The 21,425-nt window shown below is 46.9% G+C and overlaps 2 protein-coding genes across 4 annotated transcripts in view; one reads left to right on the plus strand and one right to left on the minus strand.

Annotated features, from left to right (window-relative positions):
• On the minus strand, positions 1-17,715 carry LOC116791559 (D-beta-hydroxybutyrate dehydrogenase, mitochondrial-like). 2 transcript variants are annotated; one of them, XM_032697704.1, is made up of 5 exons: positions 17,577-17,715; positions 13,299-13,409; positions 7,498-7,639; positions 3,827-3,979; positions 1-2,226 (listed from the first exon to the last, which is right to left on the minus strand). In XM_032697704.1, exons 1-5 carry the CDS (start codon positions 17,670-17,672, stop codon positions 1,745-1,747), a joined length of 984 nt encoding a protein of 327 aa, XP_032553595.1. In that variant the 5' UTR covers positions 17,673-17,715; the 3' UTR covers positions 1-1,744. The 2 variants fall into 2 exon arrangements, with proteins under 2 accessions (XP_032553595.1, XP_032553594.1); XM_032697703.1 differs by lacking the exon at positions 17,577-17,715 and adding an exon at positions 14,184-16,446.
• Positions 17,693-21,425, plus strand: part of BDH1 (3-hydroxybutyrate dehydrogenase 1) — a 16,185-nt gene continuing 12,452 nt past the window's right edge. Inside the window, exons 1-2 of one of the 2 annotated variants that reach the window (XM_032697701.1) lie at positions 17,693-17,796; positions 18,959-19,090. In XM_032697701.1, coding sequence (XP_032553592.1) covers positions 19,008-19,090 — 83 coding nt within the window. In that variant the 5' untranslated portion in view covers positions 17,693-17,796; positions 18,959-19,007. Of the gene's footprint in view, positions 17,797-18,047; positions 18,207-18,958; positions 19,091-21,425 lie in introns of those variants that run through there. The other variant, XM_032697702.1, reaches the window with a different exon arrangement.

Here is a 21,425-nt window from a genome sequence, read left to right on the forward strand (position 1 = left end):
TATGCTTTACAAATCTCACAGTTTATTTTTCTCTCTGTGCAAATCAGAGCTACTTAGCAGTAATCATGTTTCACAGTGGAGGGGGAAGAAGTGATTAAAACACTGTTTAAGCTGCAGTTCAGTGGGATCCTTCTAGGTCCTGGATCCCAGGCAATCTCCATGTGCCAATGATCTGGAATAAAAAAGAACCGCACAGCAGTATTTCCAGGAGTTGTTACTTGTCATACAAGCTGCTTTGACAGCATCTCCAAGGGAAGTCTGCTTTCCTCCTCAAGGCATCACAGCATTCATGGCTACATGCAGACTCCAAGAATTTACAGCCAGTGGCAATCAAAAAGTTTAAGGCACAGTTTCCACGTCAGAGCTAGCAGAGACAGATGAAGAAAGAGCAATCAATAAGCTCTTTTCACAGCCACTGAATCTCACATAAGGCAAAACGGTGGAAGGAAAAGCTGGTCCCTAGAGTAAGAGGGTGGGGTACCAGCTTGGCCAGCAGCACCCGCAGCCTGCTGGCTGCTCCACCACTGGTTACTACTGGAACAGAGGGAATAGGGTATGAAGCCAGGCAGCCCCAGCACTTGGAAAAATTATTGAAATCCTGTATACGGCCAACAGGAGAAACCCTTGGAGATACTGGGCAAGAGTAGCCCATAACAGTAATCAGGAGGTTCTCAGAGAAGATGATTGTGTGACATGCAGATTTCACTGTGCAATATTAAAGATAAGAAATGTGCCTCCTAAAGGACCTTTCCAGAGCTCATAGTCAGGCCATGCTGCTTGCACACTGCCCTCTCACTGTTCAAGCACAAAGGATTAAACCAAAAAACTGATTTGGGAAAGCCAACAGCAGCTCCCTCACCAGCAAGAGGGAGTCTGGATGGGACAGTGACATGAGGGAAGCAGGGGGAGTGTCTGTACCACAGCTGAGTAGTTTAGGCACCTAAGGTAGCAGTCAGAGGAGCCAAATTTGTCTGCTACATCAGCTTAAACCCTGTTCCGCAAAGCTCTGCAGCAGCAGGTGGAGAGAGGTTGCAAGTCCAAGCACCCACAGGGACTGACTGAGGGATGGCTCAGACCTCACTCATTATTAGAAGTGCTTTTACCAGCCTACCCTATCCCCAGTTGTTTGCTCTGGCATCTCCTGGCCACAGTGCAGGGAGGGAAGAACCCTTCTTTGCAGCTAGGTAATAAGGCTATTTAGAGGCAGTGTGGCTGTTTCCCTGGAAAGAGCAGACAGTCACAGTGCAGCAGAGCTTCCTAGCAGTATCATAAAACCAATGGAAGGCTGTGACTGACCCATTTTCAATCAAAAGGAAAACTTTGCTTTGGTTTCCCATTTTAGTTTTCCCTTTGAGCCATCTCATAGCAACAGCTTTGCTCTGCTATTAGCAGGTCATCCTTGTAAGGAAAAGCAAGAGCCCATTAATGAGCCAAATTTATCGCTGGGGGAATTCTGCTGACCCACTTACACTAGCCACATATTTGATCCATTATGTTAACCTTCCTCTGCATCCTAGTTAAAAGGAAAATACCTTTCAACTTTAATCAGGACAGCAGGGAATACAAACAAGAATTAGGAAAAAAAAAACAAACAAAAAAGCTATGCTGTTTTAGCATTCCACAAGACACGACTTGAAGCCATAATCCTGCATCTACAGGGGAGACACATCAGCAAGGAGTGCAGAGGTGAGCTGTAACCTGTGCGTGAGTACGAGCCCTGGAAGGATGCCAGAAGGACGGCCATTTACAGGGTGGCTCCAGGGATGTAAAGCCAGTCGGCAATGGCCGTGGGCAGGTGGGTCATGACCTGCAGCCTCACCCACCAGTAGGTCTCCATGGGATTGTAGCGGTTGTTGGGGCACGGGGAAGTGAGCGCATCAGTGATGTCATTCACAACCAGAGACATGTCCTTCAGGCCACTGTTAACAAAGGACTTCATCATGGCCACGTGGCGAGTGAAATACTCCCCCCCATAGTCCTCCCGCACGGTGTCACTGGCCCCAGCCCACAGAGCCTCGGCCTGTTTGTCGATGCCCTCTGCCGTCAGGATGCCGGTCGCTGCCACGAAGTTACTGGGCTCCACGAGGATGACTCTGACACCCCAGCGGTACATCTCCTGCCTCAGGCAGTCGGAGAAGGCTGCCACCCCAAACTTGGACACGCAATAGCAGGAGCGAGATGGACTCACCATCCGTCCCAACATGCTCGTGATATTCACCACACGGCCTAGAGAGAAAAGAGCAGGGAGAGAAGATGGGCTGCAGAGGCAGCAGCCAGAACATCCCAGTAAAAGGGTGCTTAGTTGGATGATGCTGATTTCTAAGATCTGAATCTTGAAGAGGCATACAAATCCCCCGTCAAGGAGTCTTTCTCTCCTGACTCAAGCCAGGCTAACCCCTGCTCTGACCTTCTCCACGGATGGTGTACATGCCTGCCACAGTATCAAAAAGAATTTACAAATCATACAAGACATTTCCCTCTGAATTTCCAAGTATGGAAGTACCCAGATCTTCTGAACCTGCTAGCTGTGTGTTCTCACATCAGTGTGCCCCACTCCTTGTCCTGCTAGAGAAGGGTTCAAGGTTCCAGCTTGCAGTGTTATGAGCTGCAAAGCTCACAACTCTGTGTGATGCCATACAAGCATTCTGGTTCTTTCTGTAAGCACAACAGCTCAACTGCAGTCCCTCTGCCCAACTCAGCTACATGCTTCTAGACATGAGCTGGATGGTAGAGAATGAGTAGAGAGTTCTCTGAACCTGCAACATGAGCAGCACAACCTGTTCACCCAGCTAGTGGGCCACAAGGGCCTACAGTGTCCATGCCCGAGACAAACAAGGGCAGACTTGCTGTGCCGCTGTCCATGGGGCAGTGGAGACCAATTGTCCTAACTCCTGCCAGCAGCCCATGACAGCCCAACTCCAGAGCTCTGGCAGCTTGTGTTAGATCAGGCACCGTCTTGGGATGGTGCCAGCAGTGGTCACTCCTCTGTGGGTGTCTCTGCCCTTAACCAAGACACGCTGTGTGCAACTATGGTTTCAGATGCACTTACACACAAGCCCTTGAAATCCCACCAGCTATTTTTACAGAGAGGATTTTCACATCCACAGAGCCCAACATCCTTCTGCAGCTTGAAATTTTAGCTGAGAAACAAGAGAATAGCTCTGCTGTCTCATTCCAGACCTAAGTGTAACTTAAGAGAGACTGTGGGAACCACCTGCTGACCTGATGGATAAGATCCCTTCTGCAGTGAAATGGAGCTCGTTTAGTGGTTACTTGCTTTCTGGAAATGGTATCTAAGCATATATCTTCTCAATATACCCCCTTTCTGTCCTCACAGAACACACACCTGTGCCAGCATTCCCACACATACTAAATAAAGAAGTTCTTCAGAGTTCTGCTCATACATACCTTTTTTAATATAAAACAAAGAGTTTTGATAATACCATTGTCTTGTAAGATATCTAAATTGGCTGCTATTGACTCATTTATTCCATCACTACCTGAAGTCATCTGTGAACTGAATAACATGAAGGGAGAAGATTCAGTTATCCAAACACAAGCACGCAGTGGACTCTGGATTATCTTGTCTGTGTGATATCTGGCAGCACTACACAAAGGTCTCTGACATCCTGGATGTTTAAGATGATACCTGCAGTGTAGGTGCCTGGACTGCCCCAAGAGTGCCCTGTACTACCAAATGCTTACACTGCATGCCTCAGACAGCCTCCTTGGACTGCACAGGCATTCCTCCAACCCTGGATTTTTATCTACATCTCTTTGCTGTGCTACAATAGCTCTGAGCCTTGCCACACTACCCAGTATGTACCTTTAGCTCTTCGAATGAGGGGCAGGAAAGCCTTTGTCACCCTCACAGTGCCCCACAGGTTGACCTCTGCCACCTTCTTGTAGTTGTCTAAACTTGCAAATTCCACCTCTCCGAAGGTTGAGACGCCAGCGTTGTTCACCAGGCCCCACAAACCTGCCAAAAAACACATGGTTGAAGAGTGGAACAAGGAAGAGTGTCACAGAAAAGTCACCTTCCTTGTTGTTCACAGTAACCTAAAATCTTGATAAAGAACTGGGTACTTCTAGAAAAAAAGGTTGTAGAGAAAAACCCAGCAAGGAGATGAAATACACTCTTGGTATACTAGGGGCTTGTTTGCAACATCAAGGAGAGTGATGAGGCCACACAAGCTTTGCCTCCCTGAATGCCTCCTGTAAGGTCACATGCTGTTCTGGGGCTTCTCATGGCTGGATCTTTCTATACCTCCTGTTGGCCCCAGGTTTGTCTTCGTTCAGTGATGTTATGCATTTTTGGAGGGGGCTCAATTTCCCCACAATTAAAAAAAAAAAGGCAAGGAAAACAAATATCATGGCTTTCTAAATCCCGTTCACAACTCTGACTCACTCTTTTGGAGAGTGCATGGTAATGATCTGCAAGTTCATGGCCTGATTAACAGCTGTTGTGTTTTAGTCCAAGTATCTGCTTCCCTCAACTCTAACTAAGGGTTAGCAAACTTACAATGAACCCTTACAACTACCAGAATTTAAAAATGAACGTCTCTTGTGCATGCAAAGACTGTCAAAATTAAGTTGACTGCACTTACCAAAAGCTTCTGCACTGAGCCCCTTACACGTCAGGACTTATCAGGTCACCAAGTACTTGACCCTTCAAAGCAATTACTGCTGGAGTCCCAGTGGCAAACAACTGCATGACTGAATCCACACTTCATGGATTTATTGAAATATTGGACTATGCAGCCATAAACTGCATGAGGAGCAAACACAAGAGCTGGAACAAGATAACAGAGCTGCTCTTTATTAGATGTCCTGCCATACACCATGGTTATTTTGCACTGTGTTGGAGTGAAGGCTGAACTGTTGGGGTGCATTGGACTCAGGGCCCCTTTCCACTCCCTGACCTTCCTCTTACCACTAAGAACAAGCACAGGGCTAAGGAAGATTCTTCATGTCCAGGGAGCTCCAACACTGCTATCAAAAGCACCAATGTCATGCCACCCTGTTGATAAAAGTTATCAAGCTCTCTCTCAGAAGTTTTTTGGTTGTTTGCCCTGCCTCTGCTTCACAGTTTCCCTGCCCTAATGTATGAAAGTATTTGAATAACTTCTAGCCTGTATTTATTCACAGTCGGATAGTAACCATGTATTGTACCAAACACAGTCCTCCAAGCAAATTGCAATACTCTCCCATTGTGCAATGGAATGTATCCTCCTGGTGCATTTGAAAACACCAATGTACCCTTGCTAGCCTGACACCCTGTTCTCACATGGGTCCCAGTAACCTTGTCCTGTTCCCAGCTGAGGTTGTTCTCCCTGGAGGCTGTTGACCAGCTGTGTATAACAGCCTGTCACTGCTTCACTTACTGAAGCTGCCAGCTTCAGTGGGTCAAGATGACTCTGAAATGCCAGCACAGCATCTCAGCTTGAATGGGGACCCCTCTGCTGCTGCAAAGCAAACTCTAATTGCTAGCAGGAGGACCATGGAAACAAAGCACCTGATGGGGTAATTTCACCAGTAATAAGAAACTATGCAGAGCAAATTTGGCAGGGATTTACCAAAGACTTATCAACTGTTAGTCAGAAACTGACATCTGCAGAGTATTCCTGACAAATTCCTGTAAATTTCTCTACAACCATTTCCATTTCCTGGGTTATGAGGTTAGTTTTCATGAATGTCCCTGAATCATTGTTTACAATACTTCGTTGTTGGAATTCCATTGCTCACTGATCAGGGCACCTTACATACAGAACAAAGTGCTGAGGGGTGCCCAGGCACGGGGCTGTTTGCTGGACAGTGGTGTGTTTATTGAGCAGAGCCTTATCACTATTACGTCTGTAGTGTCAACAATACAGTGGGAACTGCATAAGACTGAAAACAAACGGGCACTCCTATCGAAATTACTTCAGCCTTATGTACACAGCTCAGGGAGAAGAGGTACAAAACACTGTACAGCACAAGAACTGTTCTGCAGTAGCTCCTTTGGGGCAACATTCAGTGTGCAACAACCACCTCTGTGCAAGGCACCTCAATAGTCTCTATATGCCAGCACCTATTTACTGAGCACTATTTTATTGGCAAGCCTCCAATCTCAGTCACACTGATGGGCCTAAAAAGAAGCCTTTGTTGCTTTGCACACCGTGCTGGAGCAAACAGCTACAGGATAAGGCTCTCAAGAGCAGGAGGAACCGGTCCAACTTGCTTCTCTGTCCCTGCTACACACATGGTTTTGCAAACACTGCTGCATTAATGGAAGCAACAGAGCTGCTCCTTTCCAAGCTTTCACTCAGTGGGAAATGGCTCTGTGTCACCACTGCTGTTGCTGGGCTCCTCAGGAAAAGCTTGAGAAGCTGCGAAATATGTGATGAGGGCTGGGTGATTGTGTAGGAAGAGAAGCCATGCAGAGAGAACATGTGTGGGATCAGAGCTTGTGCATTACTCAGTTAAATTTCATATGCTTGTTTTAGGAGGAAAGGTGTGCTCACATTATTCATGTGAAGATTAGAGCTATTGTTATTTATTAGTTTTATACTTGCTGTGAACAAAGACAGGGCCATGGCAGTCTCCTCCAAGCTTCAAGAGGAACAACCACGTTCAAGTCACACAACCCTGAAGTCCTGGAGCCACAGACTCCAAACTTCAGTTCATTCTCAGCCTGTGTCTACAGCTGCTGTCCAGCTTGCTACTGGCACAGAGGCTGCAGAGAAACCTATGCAGGGCAAGAAGCCTCACAACCTCACTACATGGGAAGAGGTTAGGTGGTGTCACATCAGGCTCTGACTCACATCCCTCTGTCAAACCACTCCCAAAGGAAAGAAGGTACTCCTATCTTTAACATGCTTTCAGGATCCATGAGTTGGACTCATGCTTAAGGTGACACGGGGATTAAGGTCTGTACCAAGCCCGCCCTGGATCCCACTTCATATCACCTCTGGGATGTTGCATGGCAAACTGGAGACGTGGACTGACCCAGCTGAAGATTAATGCAGGTTTTGCAGCAGGTCAGATTTGTGCTCCAGCAGCACTCAGTTGTACCTGCACAGCAGAGGGGACTGCACTAAGCAGCCAGGGCCTGTCACCTCTTCATTAGCAGGGTCACTAGCAAGGTCTGCACGAGCCAGGCTGTGGCAGGAGCACATCGAAGGGATCATGCTCTGGCCGTTCCATGCCCTTCACAGACATTCAAGGACAAAGACACAGACACTTGTGGGCTTGCTGCCACTCCTTGCTTTTTATGGGATGCAGAGTTAAAGCCTAATGCTCCAGCCAGTCTTGGTCTCTTTCCATGTGGCTGCCACATCAACAGCAAGACAATTGTCCTCATTGACCTGGGGACAGCACTGCCTGACTGCCAGCCACACACTGTCACAGGCCTTCAGGCTTGTTAACCCTCTTTTGGCAGTACAGAGAGAGAATGACCTGGTCAGTGCATGGCCTGCTCTGTAGAAAGGATTCTGTGAACAAGAGATCCCCACATACCTTTCTCTGGCTCCTTCAGGGTCCTCTTCACAAAATCCACAGCCTGAGCCACTTCCTGATCACTGCACACATCCATCTGTAGGACTTTCATGCGTTCTGACTTCATGTTCTTCAGCTCCCTGGCTCCATCTCCATTCTCATCCTGCTCAGCAGAACAGAAAGGTGTCCCACTAAGGTGGACCAAGAACAGTAATGCAGTTTGGGGTCAGGCATGTTCACATGGTCAGGAAATAGAAACTATTGACATTGCACACAGAAGTGTAAACCTGGTGCACAAATAAGCACAGGATCCACACAAACCCACGTGCCTTCTATCTGTTTCCTCCAGCACCACTTCTCTAACTGCATCGGTGACCCACTGCTGTGAGGGGCCATGAAGCCCCCCTGCTGCTGGCTCCTCACGTGATGGGTTTCACATCTGTAAAATGGTGAAATACTGTGCCAGCCTGGGAGAACTGTGGGTGACTCCACTGCCTCAGTCTTCACACTCTACAGGTGACACAGCAAACACTTATAAGGAGATTGGAGTCAGATACTCCAGGCTTAAAAGCAAATACTTAATTAGGCACTGTACTCATGTCATCTCAAAATACTGCCTGGGTTCTAATGAAATAGTATTGTCAGACCACTTTGAAAACAAGACAGCAGGCACCCCTCAGCATGGCCAACAGCAAACAGTCTGATGTACAGGATACAGCAGGAAACATTCACAGCTGAACCTATACAATATTGTGCTCTTACTGCACAGCAGCACAGATACACAGGAATACATGCTCAGTGGAGATCTGCTACACAACAGCACAATTAGAGGCATGAGGCATGAAAGGAGATTCTGGCTAAGGAAGAAAGAACAGATTTTTTTTTTCACACTATAGGCAATAAGAACATGATGGCTTTGCTTTCCTTTCTTCCCTCCCCATTTTACTGCTATCATTAGGGATTCTGTTACTGTTGTGGTGGCTTTTGTTTATTCAAACATAAACACAGTTAAAATTCCAAACTTTACCTGCTCACTTCCAGGCAGGATTGCTGCCTAAGCCTTACAGCCTTGCTCAGGTGGTAAATAACAAATAAAAGTGAAAAGAGAACAGATTAGCCATGCAGTTTCAAAGCAGGCTTGAGATTTAATTCACAAAACTATTCCCTGTGTCACAGGCTCTGTCTCTTTAGAGAGGAAGAAGTTATGAATTGGTGAGTCACCGTGCCTGGCTGCCACTCTTCCTTTAGCACTCGTTATCAACTCCCACAGCACAAGGGCAAACAAGGCGAGTGACCCTCCCACAGTCACCTGCTCAGCTGCCTCTGCAGACAGGAAGATATAAAAAATATGTAACTGCTTAGCTTTTTATAAGTATCTCGGGCTATTTAATTAATACAGTATACAACATCTCATGTCCACCTTCAGTGCAGTGAACAATGACATGTAATGAAGGAAAAGAGACGAAATGTCCATCACAGCTTTGAGCAAAACAGGGCAGCTCTCTTAATCAATATATAGTTACACTGGCATTATGACAATAGTAGGAACGAATTCCTGGCCCCATGGCTGCATGTTATTTCACAACTCACTTATTTCCCAGTATCCCTAGAACAGCAAATACAGCTTGAAGCTTTTCTCGTGCACATCGAACGTGACGTGGTGTTGCGTTGGCTTCTTATCTGGCCAAAAAAACAGTCTCTGAAAGTGGCATTACAAGTAGCCAATAACATAGTCACCAAAACATTTTATTCCCTTTGAAACAGATGAGGGTTGTATGATGCCTGGCTGTATTTCTGGAAGATGCTCTTGCATCTCTACTGAGTTATACAAAGCAACTTTCAGCTACTTAACAGTGAAAAAAGTGGAGCTAATTCAGCTTGTACAGAGAGAGCTTTATGATATCTACATAAAAATGGAAACGTAAGTATATCTGTATTCAAGTGCTAGTTGTCATTTCAGCACTGACAACACCTTTCCCTACATATTTTTTAATCTTTCACAATACTTATAAACTAAACAAGAAATATCTCCATTGTTTTTTTGGTAACAGAGTCATAGGACAGCAACTTAAAAATCCAACATAGATGGTTTGTATTGTTCATATTGAGATGAATTTTCCCCTATCACCAATGTAACTCTATCTGCAAAGTTACTTTCTCAGCTACAGTTTATTCATTGTTGACAAAACATATTGATTTTGGAAGACTGACTTCAATATGCAATATCAATTGGAACCACTTTTCACAGTCATAGATACCACTTCAGCCACTATTTAACTGTAAAACAAAGTGCTCAACTCCTTTGTCCAGAAAACCTCTTCACAAATGAAGCAGCCATGTATTCGTATGGAAGCAACTGAACATCATCATATGTTCTGTGGTCTTCAGGGGCTGTAAGTACATTTCCTGTTGAGACACCCACATGGTACATCCTCCTTGGTTTTTTAATGGTAGATTTGCTGGCTGGGAAAACACCTGGAGAAGTTCCCATGGGACCAGCCAGGCTGTCCTCCCAGGGATGACCTTCCTGACCTCGGGATTCACCAGCAGGAGCCATGAATCAAGTGAGGTCTTGGCAGCAATGGCCCAACTGCTCCTGCAAAGCCCCTCTCCCTTTGCTGTCACTTTGTCTGATTTTTGTCCTCTCAGAGAATCTCCCAGCTTCCTCTTCCCAGTTCCTTCAGAGTTGAAAGCCATCCAGCTCCAGCCCAGCCTGCTGCCTAAGTACTCTCCAGAGGCCTTCAGTGGGACTTTGCTGTTTCCTCCCAGCTTTCTCCTTTCCCCTGGTTATCCTGCCCTCACAGCCCTGCACGGTTCTGCCTGCCCATCCCACCCTGTGCTCAGCAGGGGCTGCTCCAGGCTGGGAAACCCAAAAGCCCCACAATCCCTCTCTACCCAGCTGAGGAATCTTGCTCCAGCTTTTGGCTGCTTCCCCTTCCCCTTGCTCGTTCCTCTGCCCCGATCTGGTTTGGAGGATCCCAACGCCGTGGTGCTGAGGAACAGGCCGATCACCCAGGCATTTGTTAGCAGAGAGCCCTCCTGTAACAGACATAGCCATGGCTTTTTCCCAGGGAAGCTCATGGGATTCAGGATTAAGTTCTGGCAAGCACTCAGGCACCTGCAGTGAGATGTCAGGGGGAATCAGGAAGCCACAAACACAATGCTGAACACCCGTGGATCCAGCCAGCCTGCTCTATCTGCGCCAGTTCCTCCCCACCCTGCTGCTGCCCATCCACCCACCCACTCCCTTCCTGCGTTTCCTGAGCGGAACACCTCGTGCTTGTCCTTACTGGATTTCACGTAATTGATCTGAGACTCCATCCGATCTGCCAGGATCATTTTGAACCCTATCCCCCAAAGGGCCTACAGTCTTCTCTGCCTGGTTCTGGGCATATTTTTTTCCAAGTGAAAATTCTCTTCCAGAGGGTACTTCCAAGAAAATGGTCCTGGGACTGAACTTAGAGCACAAGTCACTTAGAGCACAAGTTTGCTCATGAGACTATCATGAGGGACTGTAACAAAATGTGATTCAGGATACATTTATTCCTTCCTCTTTAACTACCTTGCTGCTTAGTCAGAATAGGATTAGACTGACAGGGCACAGTCTGTTCCCAGTAAACTTACATAGACAGTGTCCATCACACTGTGATCCCGTCATTTGTAAAACTGACAGAGCAGTGTGTGGCAATTGCATCTAGTGCCCTGAAGGTGAGCTGCCTGGTAGGCAATTTCAGAGGTCTATCTCCTTTGGGAGGAGAAGTACAATATCTGCCCTCTTCCAGCCTTTTGGAAATCTCCTGGCCTCCAGGTGCTCTGGAAAGTATCACCCATGGGGCAGAAATCACAACGGCTCATCCTTTAAATGCCCATCAGTACATTTCATCAGGCCTGATGAACTTGAACACATTCTATTTATGTAAACATTCCCTGCTCTTTACCTTTTCTTGCCTGCATGTCCTCATGACAACTGCTGGCAGTAGGCATCTGAAAACAATTTATTCTTTTCTCAGTAGGATCAGAGAACAGAAGACGATTATTTCAACTTTTGCTATACTTTCTACATTTTGGGTTACTTTATAATCTGTTTCTGTGTGCTTTTTCATTTTAATCCTAATATATTAACAGAAACTTTGTCTGTGGGCTTACCTGCACTTGCTAAATGTAATCCCTTTTGCATTTGATCCTCTCCAGCTCTATCCCAGCCTGCCTGAAGTATTCTTGTTATTCCTGTAACTTTGTATTTGACTGACTGATCAGTAAGAAGCTCCTGGTGCACCTAACAGTCTATTACCTTGTATTTAATACAAGAGCTTTCTGTAATGGTTAGTACATTAGGGATCCTTTAAGTCTCTGTATAAAAGCATGTAAGTGATGATGGACTAACTAGGTGTGAACTAAGAGTATGGCACCAGCTTTATGACAACAGCCCCCACATCTGCTCTGACCCTGCAGGGAAGCTACAGCAGCTCACAGTCAATAAAGCAAGCAAGCAAGGCTCACTTCAGGAGCATTTAATTTCTTTATGTGGCTTCCAGCAGAGCCTTTCCCTCTCTGCTCCACACGCTGCCTTCTGAACAGCCCCCTCAGCCTGCCCTATCTCCTCTCTCCTTTCTGTTCCCTATATCTGCTGCTCTGCAAAGTGAGTGCCTGAATTGTTATCAGCACAGACAGGCATCCCAAAGCAGCGTATGACATGATTACTGAAGGAATTACACAAAACCTCCATATGGAAATTTCTAAACAGTGGCAATTTTCCAACAGGACTCTCTTGCTCTCAAGTTACGCAATATGTCAGCTGATAATAACTTTCCCTTCTGGTGTGGGGGAAGAACGTAACCTCTGCCACAATCACACAAGGCAAACAGGGGCACTTTTGTTCATTCTCACTCTCTACAGTACTCAAAAATCTGTGGTCATCACTCCCTGAGCACCTGTGCTGAAATGTCCATCTTCAAATGGAGAAATGAGTGGCTATGAACTGATCTTGAACAATCCAGGTCAGAAATTACATGAGTTTTGACTATCAAAATAGCAAAAAAACAAAGCAGGGGTAAAATCCCAGCTGAGATGGAAGTGAAGCTGACCCAGTTTATAAAGAAGATTTCATAACACTAAGTTGTAAGTGTCATGCAAGAGTAGGGACTGTTGGATGACGGGTCTGCAACTCTTTTGATTCAGTGTGTCTAAACCTATCTCTTACAAGTGATGCCTCCCATCAAACACAGAGACCTACAAACAAACACAGAGACCTACAGACAAACACAGAGACCTACAGACAAATACAGAGACCTACAGATGTCAGAAAGGTAAATTTGTTTATTCAGCTATCCAGAAACCAAATAGCTTCTACAGAAGCTGCAGAAGCACAATTAGAAGACATTTTGGAAACAGAGCCTGAATAATGCAGGAGAGGCAGCTTAAAAATGAGTTTGAGGAGTCCACAAAAGTGACAGTGTGAAGGACAGCAACGAGGATGCCAGGGAAGTCAGAAAACCATAGTCCCATAGCAGTCCTGGCCTGTCAGATTTATTGAGTGTGTTGTGGTATTGCTGAGAGGCTTCTAGCAGTGAACAGTGCCCTACTGTGCAAGTAACTGTACAGACATGCAGTTGACAGACAAACCCCGCTGTAAAGAGCTCAGAATTATGGGAATGACAAGATGCAATAGGCACATGAAACAGTGGAAGATGTAACGATCCGTGCCCACTGCACCTCTCTCAGGTCTTGGACTGGGGTAAAAGGAGACTGCTGATGAAAATGCTTTGACTTGAGAAGCACTTTTCTCTAATCAGAGAAGAATTTTGATCAATATCACTACTCACCATGAGCAAGCATCCAGCGAAAACAGTAAATCCCTTTGCATGAAGGTGTTTTGCCAAGGCATGTCCAAAACCTTTGTCACAGCCTGTTATTAGCACCGCCTTCCCTTCAGCCTGTGTGGGAAAGACAGTCATACAATATCATGAGACACTGCAATGCAGGCACCACCAGCACCCTGCCCCACACCATAGGAGCCCCCTGCAGTCAGGGCCAGACACCGTCTAGGAGGTACAATTCCAGATGCAAGTCACAGTGGCACCTGCCTGCACACGAACCTGACTGCAGCCTAATTCCAGTAATTTCAGTGGGTCAACCAGCGTAAACGAGGTGACACGATTGTAGTGTAGAAACACAGCCAGTTCCCAGCTACTGTGAAATCCTAAATTTATTCAGTTGCTGGCCTGTAACAATTTGTGTTGCCTTGATACCTGAGCTAGAACAGGAGCTCTTTCTTTCAAGTGTCAGTGGCCAAAGGAGAACAAAAACACTTAAAAAGAAGTTAATGATCTACCAGCTCATAGACATTATAAGAAAAAGCAGCATAGAAAACATCCAAATGGTAGGATGTCACTGGCTTGAACAGTACAGAAGCTCTTTTAGCTGCCAGTGACGACTGTCTGTTCCCCACCTACTCCCACTCTATGCGGCACTTTCCTTGCTGTATTTCAGCACGAAGGAATGTGACTGCAGGTTAGAGTTTCCTTCTGAAACTCGTCAGTCTTAAGAGGAACAACTTCTTAAATCCTACGGTTCTCTCCTACATTATTATTATCTTTTGACTGACAGATAAATTGAGAGAGAAGATTTGATGTTCCATCTGGTACGACACAACAGGCTTGAGAAATCCCAAATCCAGAATCCCAAATCCTGAAGAGAAGCCCATTCACCCTCTGTCTTTGCTTGAAAGTCATCTTCTCACCACAGCTGTGAAGCAATGAACTCCTAACCTTAACCCAACTGGCAGGCTGCCAGCTGCTGTGCTGCACAACGATCCAAGCTGGAACCATATCCATGAGGCAATAATGTGATACAGCAATAAAAGTCTAGAGGATGCAATAAGGAAGTGAGGTCAGTTCCATCTCTATGGAGATATCTGCAACTAATATTCCCTGTTACTGTATTCACAATGGCTGGAATATGAACATACTTATGTATTAAGTGCACTGGCTTGTCCAGCCTCTTTTTCAGACAGAAATGGGTCAATCACCATTGCTCTCTCATCTTTTGCTTTGCGGACACTCAGTGCAGTGAAGCAGTAATAAGGGATAATTGCAGGGTGATAGTGATCAGAGCATTACTGCACAGACTCAGGTGAGCCTAAGCAGAGAGCAATAAGCAAATAAGCTACACCCAGTCCTATAACTCATGTTAAAGTTATTGCTCTCAAAGGGGAGTCATGAGCTGAAGTTGAAACAAGAACTGATCAAAAGTCTATCCTGCATTTATCATACAAACACCCACATTAACACCGACTCCTGTTTCAGACAAAGAGCACCCAGCTACAGACTAGCTCTACTAAAGCTCTGAAGATAACTATAGCTAAAGGACAAAAGATAAGTGAGAATTAAATATACAGTGCTCAGTCTTAATTTAATTGACAGTGACACAACTCCAAGAGAGATGAGAATCAAGCAAGAACCAGATCACAGAATTTGTCAGTCACCTCCGCAACTCAACAAGCTGCCCCATGGAAAAAGAAAGGATTTGACTGTTTTCTTCCTCTGCCTCACCTCCCTAGCCCCTTTGCCTCTGAATCCTGCAGACAGAGAACTTCACAAAAAAGCAAGAACTGTGAAGGAAATAAAGAACTACAATCACTTCCAGATCCTAGGACAAGCAAACAAAGAAGATACCCAATCTTCGACCATCATTAGTTCCTTTGCAGCTGGTGTGATCAGGACAGCTAAGCTGCAGGAGATAAAGCAGATGGCTGGGGTGTGCTCCCCTGGGCATCTAGTTTTAGCTCTCAGTATCTGGTTTGCTTTCCCTAGTTAAAAAAAAAAAATCCCCAAACAAACCACCAAAATGTAGACAGAAAGGAGGAGATTTAAAAATCCTCTCGGCTGCCTATAAGAGCAAGAAAAGTGAGGAACAACTTACAGTATGAGAACTTACAGTATGAGAAGGTTCCTGTGATTATTTGTTAATTATTTGCCATGGCCCTAATTGCTGGTAATAAAACACAACTACAGCAGCATGGCTCCTAACAGCCTGAGGTCTCAGCAGCACCCATAAGCGTGTAAAAACCCAAGGGATGTACTAGATCTCACATCTGTATCTGCAGCTGTTTGTGCCATGCCTGATGGACAAAGAGCTCCAAGGGATGAGAGCAGGGATCAACCCCATTGCCAGCAAAAAAGATCCTATCCCAGAAAAACTTCCAAATACAGACAAGCCCAGTTATCCTTATCTTTTGAAAGGATAAGGTCCCAAGATAAGGCCTAATGGGCCTGTTCCTGGAGTTTTATAAGGTCAATCTGCAGCTTAGAGTCTGGCTCAGTGCTGTGACAGGCAGAGAGGACCAGCCATCAGCACAGTGACCTTAATGAGCTTTCTGAGGAACTTCAGGTGCCTCCTTCACTCACATTCATGCAGAGCTCAGGAAACACTGTACAGGGGACAGCTCTCACACACAGTGCTGACAGGGCACCTGGGACCTCTACAAGCACAGAATAACTTGTGGTACCAGAAGTGCTGCTGTGGTATGTGGGCAGAGTAACACAGCCTGTGTCCTCACTGTATGATCCACAACACTGTAATATACAATCCTCATAGTTCAAACAGCCCCAGCAGGGCAGCCTGATTTTAACCTGCAGCCAGCTCAGATGCACACACCTCACTAGCTTTTTCTACTGAGAATGACTGGTTTATGACGTTGTACAATTAATTTTACTAATGCAGGTGATCTATCAAAATTATACATGTTTATTGCAGAACAGGCTGGAGAAACTGATTTTACTTTTTCAGCCTGTCTCCATAGACAATGTGGGAACCCACCATGCTTGCCTAGACTTTATCTTCTGTTGTGTCACTTGTTTTTTTCATTCGGTGCCCTTTTATGCTCTACCCTGACATTATCAAACAGATTGATTTGAAAGATGGGTGCAGCTACACAGCAAACTTGGCTTGTTTCCTTTTTCCAGGGTTGGAAAGTTGAGGTTTTCAATCCCAGGAAAAAGAACTGAAAACATTCACGTAAAGTGAAGGTATTTTTCCAGGTGGGACAGGGATGTGGAAGGTCAGAGGAGCAGAGCGGATGGAAGAACGAAGTGGGACACTGCAAGCAGGCTACAGCTGTTATCTGTTATTTCAGGGGGGCAGGACTGAGCTGGAGGCCCTGAAGCAAAAACATTGACCCAGAAAGCCTATTTTATCCTCGGGTGCATCAAAAGCAGCGTGGCCAGCAGGTCAAGGGAGATGATTCTGCCTCTCTACTCCACTCTGGTGTGACCCCACCTGCAGTGCTGCATCCAGATCTGTGGTCCTCAGCGCAGGAAGGACATGGACCTGTTGGAGTAAGTCCAGAGGAGGCCACCAAATTGATCAGAGGGATGGAGCACCTCTCCTATGAGGGAAGGCTGAGAGAACTGGGACTGTTCAGCCTGGAAAAGAGAAGGCTTTGGGGTGACTTAATTGCAGCCTTCCAGTACCTGAGGGGAATTTAAAGGAAAGATGGGGCAAGACTGTTTACAAGAGCATATAGTAACAGGACAAGGGAGAATGGGCTCAAATTGAAATAAGAGTAGGTTCAGATTAGATATTAGGAAAAAAATTTTACTTGAGGGAGGTGAGGCACTAGCACAGGTTGTCCAGAGAAGCTGTGGGGTGCCCCATCCCTGGAAGTGTTCAAGGCCAGGTTGGACGGGGCTTGGAGCAACCTGGTCTAGTGAAGGGTGTCCCTGCCCACGGCAGGGGGGTGGAACTCGATGATCTTTACGGTCCCTTCCAACCCAATTCTATGATTCTATCAACACGTTCCCCTCCAAGTGAGGCACACCGGGGTGCGCAGCGGAGCAGCCGCCGCGCCGCAGGGTCCGAGGGCAGCGCCCGCCGCACCACGGCCCGGCCGAGCCCCGCGGCGGGTCTGCACTGCCCCGGGCCGTGCCCAGCTCGGCGCTTCGCCCCCCTCGCACTGTGTGCCCGGCTCCACCAGCCCGGCCCCGCCGCTCCGGCTGCGACACCATCCCCGGCCCGGCTACACGGCCCGGCGCCATTTTGGGCCCGGGGGCGCTCGGGCGGGCTGTGCCGGGCGGGCCCCGGCCCCTCTCCGCGGTACTCACGGGCAGGGCGCGGCGGGCCCGCCGCGGCAGGAGGAGGCGGAGGACCAGCAGCCCGGCAGCGCCCAGCGCCAGCAGCAGTCCCGCCGAGCTCCCCATGGCCGCAGCCTATCGCCGCCGCCGGCCCGGCCCTGCCCCCGGCCCGCCCCCCGCCGCGCCCGGCACCGCGGCCCCGGCCCAGCCTCATTCAAACGGCAGCGGCGTCCGGCACCCGCCGCTCCAGGTAACGCGCGGGCGGGGGATGGGTCGCGGTACCCTGGTGGAGCCCTGACAGCCGGTCCGCACGGCGACCTTGCCCGCGGCGGACGGGGGGCTCCAGCATCTCCCCAGCGCGGCCCCCGCCCGCAGCGCCCCACGCGGGCCGGGCCGCGCCCCCTCGGTCTCTCGGCCGCGTTCGGGGCCGCGGCAGCCGCGCCCCGGAGAGGGGCTGGGCCGGGCTGTGGGGCCCGCGGGGACCCCGCGCCTCGCCCGATCCCTGCAAACCTCCTCGCAAAAAACCGCGGGGCACCAGCCGAGCTCCAGAATTTGATCGAACCAGCGGGGTTTCTGAGGATTAACCGAGCCGGCGTGTCCTCCTGAGCCCGCACCGCTCCCTCCCTCCGCAGCTCGGTGCCCACCGCTGTTGTTTTTGCGGTAATCCCGCTGTTTTTCAGCCCGGGCCTGGCTCCCAGCAGGCCCCGGAGCTGCCGTGGCGGCGGCCCAGCCTTCGGCAAAGATGCAAACAAGCCCTAACAGTTAGATCCCGTTTCTCAGCTTCAATAAAGGAGGCTGTGCGTTAAGCTGGGGAAATGTTTTTGTTTTGGTTTGGGTTTTTTTTTGTGCCATGGATCAGTTTCATCCAAGATAAATGTGATTGAAATTGACTTTCCATAACTAAGTCTTGTTCTTTAGCTGTTTTCACCTTGTAATGCGTTTAATGGTGGTTCCCTGTGCTTAGTCCAGTGTCACCAGCTACTTAATTGCAAAGAAGCGTATTTTTAACTGTAAAGCCCAAGGATTCCTTTGGAAATATGTAACATGACATCACCTGTGACTTGAAGTTATATCTTAGTTTAAAATTAGTTCATATAGCTCACTTGAATAATACATTCCATGTAAGTACCTTAATTTTTATGTATTTCAGAGAATACAGTTAAAGATGCATTAAAGGAGAAATTCACATTTTGTTTAGATGCCTCCCTGCTTGGTACTTTACTTATAATGCTTTTCCTTATTTAAAAGCATCTTGAAGTGGTTCAAGGTTGAGCTGTTTATCTCAGCATGAGGAACTGCAAGGGGAAAAGATGAGTTCCTTTGGACTTTATTTTCGCGTTGAAATACATGGAGTCAGCATGTCTTACAAAATAATTGAGCAACTAAAACAGAGGTGCTATCTTGTGTTGCAGGACTAAGGAAGAACAGTCTTGCTGTTGGTAGAGTGCATTAATTGAAAGGATGTTGGCTACCAAGCTGTCCCGGCCTCTCCTAAACTTTTCTGGGAAAGCCCTTAATTTCAAGGACCCAGGGAGTGGCTTTAGGTAAGTAACTTGGACAAGCAGCCATGAGATCTTAAGTAAAGCACACACCAAAGACTCATTTGTTTTCATTGGGGCAGTTTGTTTTCAGAACCACAAGGTGATAGAGGTTGGAAAAGAACTCTGAAGGTCACGTGGTCCAACCCCCCTGCTCAAGCATGGCCTCTTAGAGCTGGTTGCCCAGAATTGTGTCCAGTTGGCTTTTGAGTATCTGCAGGAGTGGATATTCCACAACCTGCCCAGGCAACCTGTGCCAGTGCTCAGTCACTGATCTGAGCACAGAGGAGATGGACTCTATATGCAAGGAGGGTTTGGCAACATGTTTTTTTTTTTCCACACTGCAGTGAAAAAGGTGTGAAGTAGAGCATTAATTAAGTATCCAGCAAGGATTTATTCTTGAATATCAGCAAGTAGGCCTTGCTGCAGTGCAAGAAACTGCCATACGTTTCTGTGACTTCATTAAAGAGGCAGTGAATCACATTAAATGAGAAAGTTAAGAGGGGAGGTTTTAGTGAGAAATTGAGGTGGGCTAAGTAATGAAGCTGTTTTTTTCTGAATATGCAGAAAATTGGCTATCTAATTCTAATTTCTGGTTCTGAAAGAAAACTCCACTGTTTAAATTGCTATATGATTGGAACCCTACTAGTCCAAATCCAGGGGAAGTTCAGTGCTTTCCCTGGCTTTGTTTTAGAGCGGAATTCCCAAACAGTGGTGTGTGTACCACTAATTGTACATAAACCATTTAAAAGTGGCTTATGGCCTGCTAAACGTGAACTGCCACCTCCAGTGTTGTTCTACTGCTGTTGATAGGGGTGTCCAGCACCATCAGGGTCAAGGGTGGCTCTGGTAACAGGGTGTTGTAAATAGCTAAGCTGTTAGAGATTTCCTATGCAAACAGACTTTTATATCCTATTTGCTCCACACACACCAAAGCTCACCGGCAAGAATCTGCTGTGGCCTTTAAAATACGAATTAATGTTTTATTAACTTGAGAAAAGAATTTTCAGCATATTTTTTTTCTTCCTTCTGTTTTGCGTATTGTGTATTTGTGCTTTGTGCGTCTTGTACTCAGGGCAAAAATGTGTTGCTTTTGCAAGTCCCCACAAGCTGCTAAACCTGAAATGAAAATCCAGCTGTTCATCTGAAAGGCAGTGCTGTCACTAAACCAGTGTCTTACTGCATTGAGGCAGGATTTATATACCTGACTCTTCAAGCTCCCTTTTTTTGGTGGAACTGAACAAAAGCCAGTGCATGGTTACAAGCACAGATTCAATCTGAGGACCACCTGTGTATTCTGGAAGTCTCAGTTGTGGTCTCTAGAACTCAGTCATGCAGAGTGACAAAAATGGCTCCTGGTACGTTCCTGTACAGTGTGGGGGCTCACATGCTTCGTGGCTGTTTCTGCCGATGACGTTCCTGCTGATGATGTTCCTGTTGATCAGCAGCCAACATCCACTTTTTACCCTTGCCTTCAGGTTCAAGGTAGGCAGAATGTCAATAAATATAGTAGTCATTCTCTACAGGTTATTGTGAATTGAGTGCAGAAAATCAGTGCTCTGCAGTGAAATAACAGGACCAGACTTGACTGTGAAAAATAAAAAACAAGTTCACGCAACTAAAAGAAATGTTATGAACGTTTCTGGGCACTTTAAGACACACCAATAAGCTTATTGTTGAGATAAAAGTTCCAGTCCAGGATTGCAGGTCAGTGATGTTAGCACATACTTTGCCTGGGGACTGACATTTGCAGCAATTACATTGGCTGTAACTATTTCAAGATTTGGCTTGTGACACTAAGTTATAAAACGGGCTAAATTGTTGCAGGAGGGTGAGTGGACACCATTGCCTGAATGTAAACCAGCTCCTTTTCCATCTGGTTCAAGGCTGCTGCCGTCACAGATCCTTTTTCTAGCCTTATTTTCCCAAGATGTGGCTCAGAAGCCAGTGTGTCTGCAAGCTGCTGTGCAGTGTAGCACAGGTCACCCTGGGAGCACCCGTGATGTCTGAGCTGGAGATAATTGTGAATGATTATGCAAATTCACTTAGAAGACAGAAAAGCAGCCTGCAGGATAAGCTCTGCTGAAGGATAGATGCTGTTAGAGGAGCTGGGGGTAGATGAAGTACAGCAAGTTTAAGAGAAGGCCAGAAGGCTCCAGGAGGGCAACGTCAGTGCCTGAAGCAAAAATGAAACAGCTGATAAAGTCCAGAGAGGTGGCTGGCAAAGACAGAGCTTGGAGTCACTCTGGTGTGTTGTCCAAGCCCAGTTTTGATGAATGATGGCAAGACCTAAGACAGAGTGATGCTACTGGTAACATAGCTTTTCTAAATAGAATCTCAC

Source organism: Chiroxiphia lanceolata, chromosome 10, assembly GCF_009829145.1.
Source record: "Chiroxiphia lanceolata isolate bChiLan1 chromosome 10, bChiLan1.pri, whole genome shotgun sequence".
NCBI lineage: Eukaryota > Metazoa > Chordata > Aves > Passeriformes > Pipridae > Chiroxiphia > Chiroxiphia lanceolata.

Coding starts and splice junctions, on each gene's coding strand:
- LOC116791559 (XM_032697703.1), bottom strand. CDS start 14,309: ATGGATATGGTTCCAGCTTGGATCGTTGTGCAGCACAGCAGCTGGCAG. Junction 13,410..14,183: donor CTTTCAAGCAAAGACAGAGG/GTGAATGGGCTT, acceptor TTTCCCACACAG/GCTGAAGGGAAGGCGGTGCT. Junction 7,640..13,298: donor TCGCTGGATGCTTGCTCATG/GTGAGTAGTGAT, acceptor TCTGCTGAGCAG/GATGAGAATGGAGATGGAGC.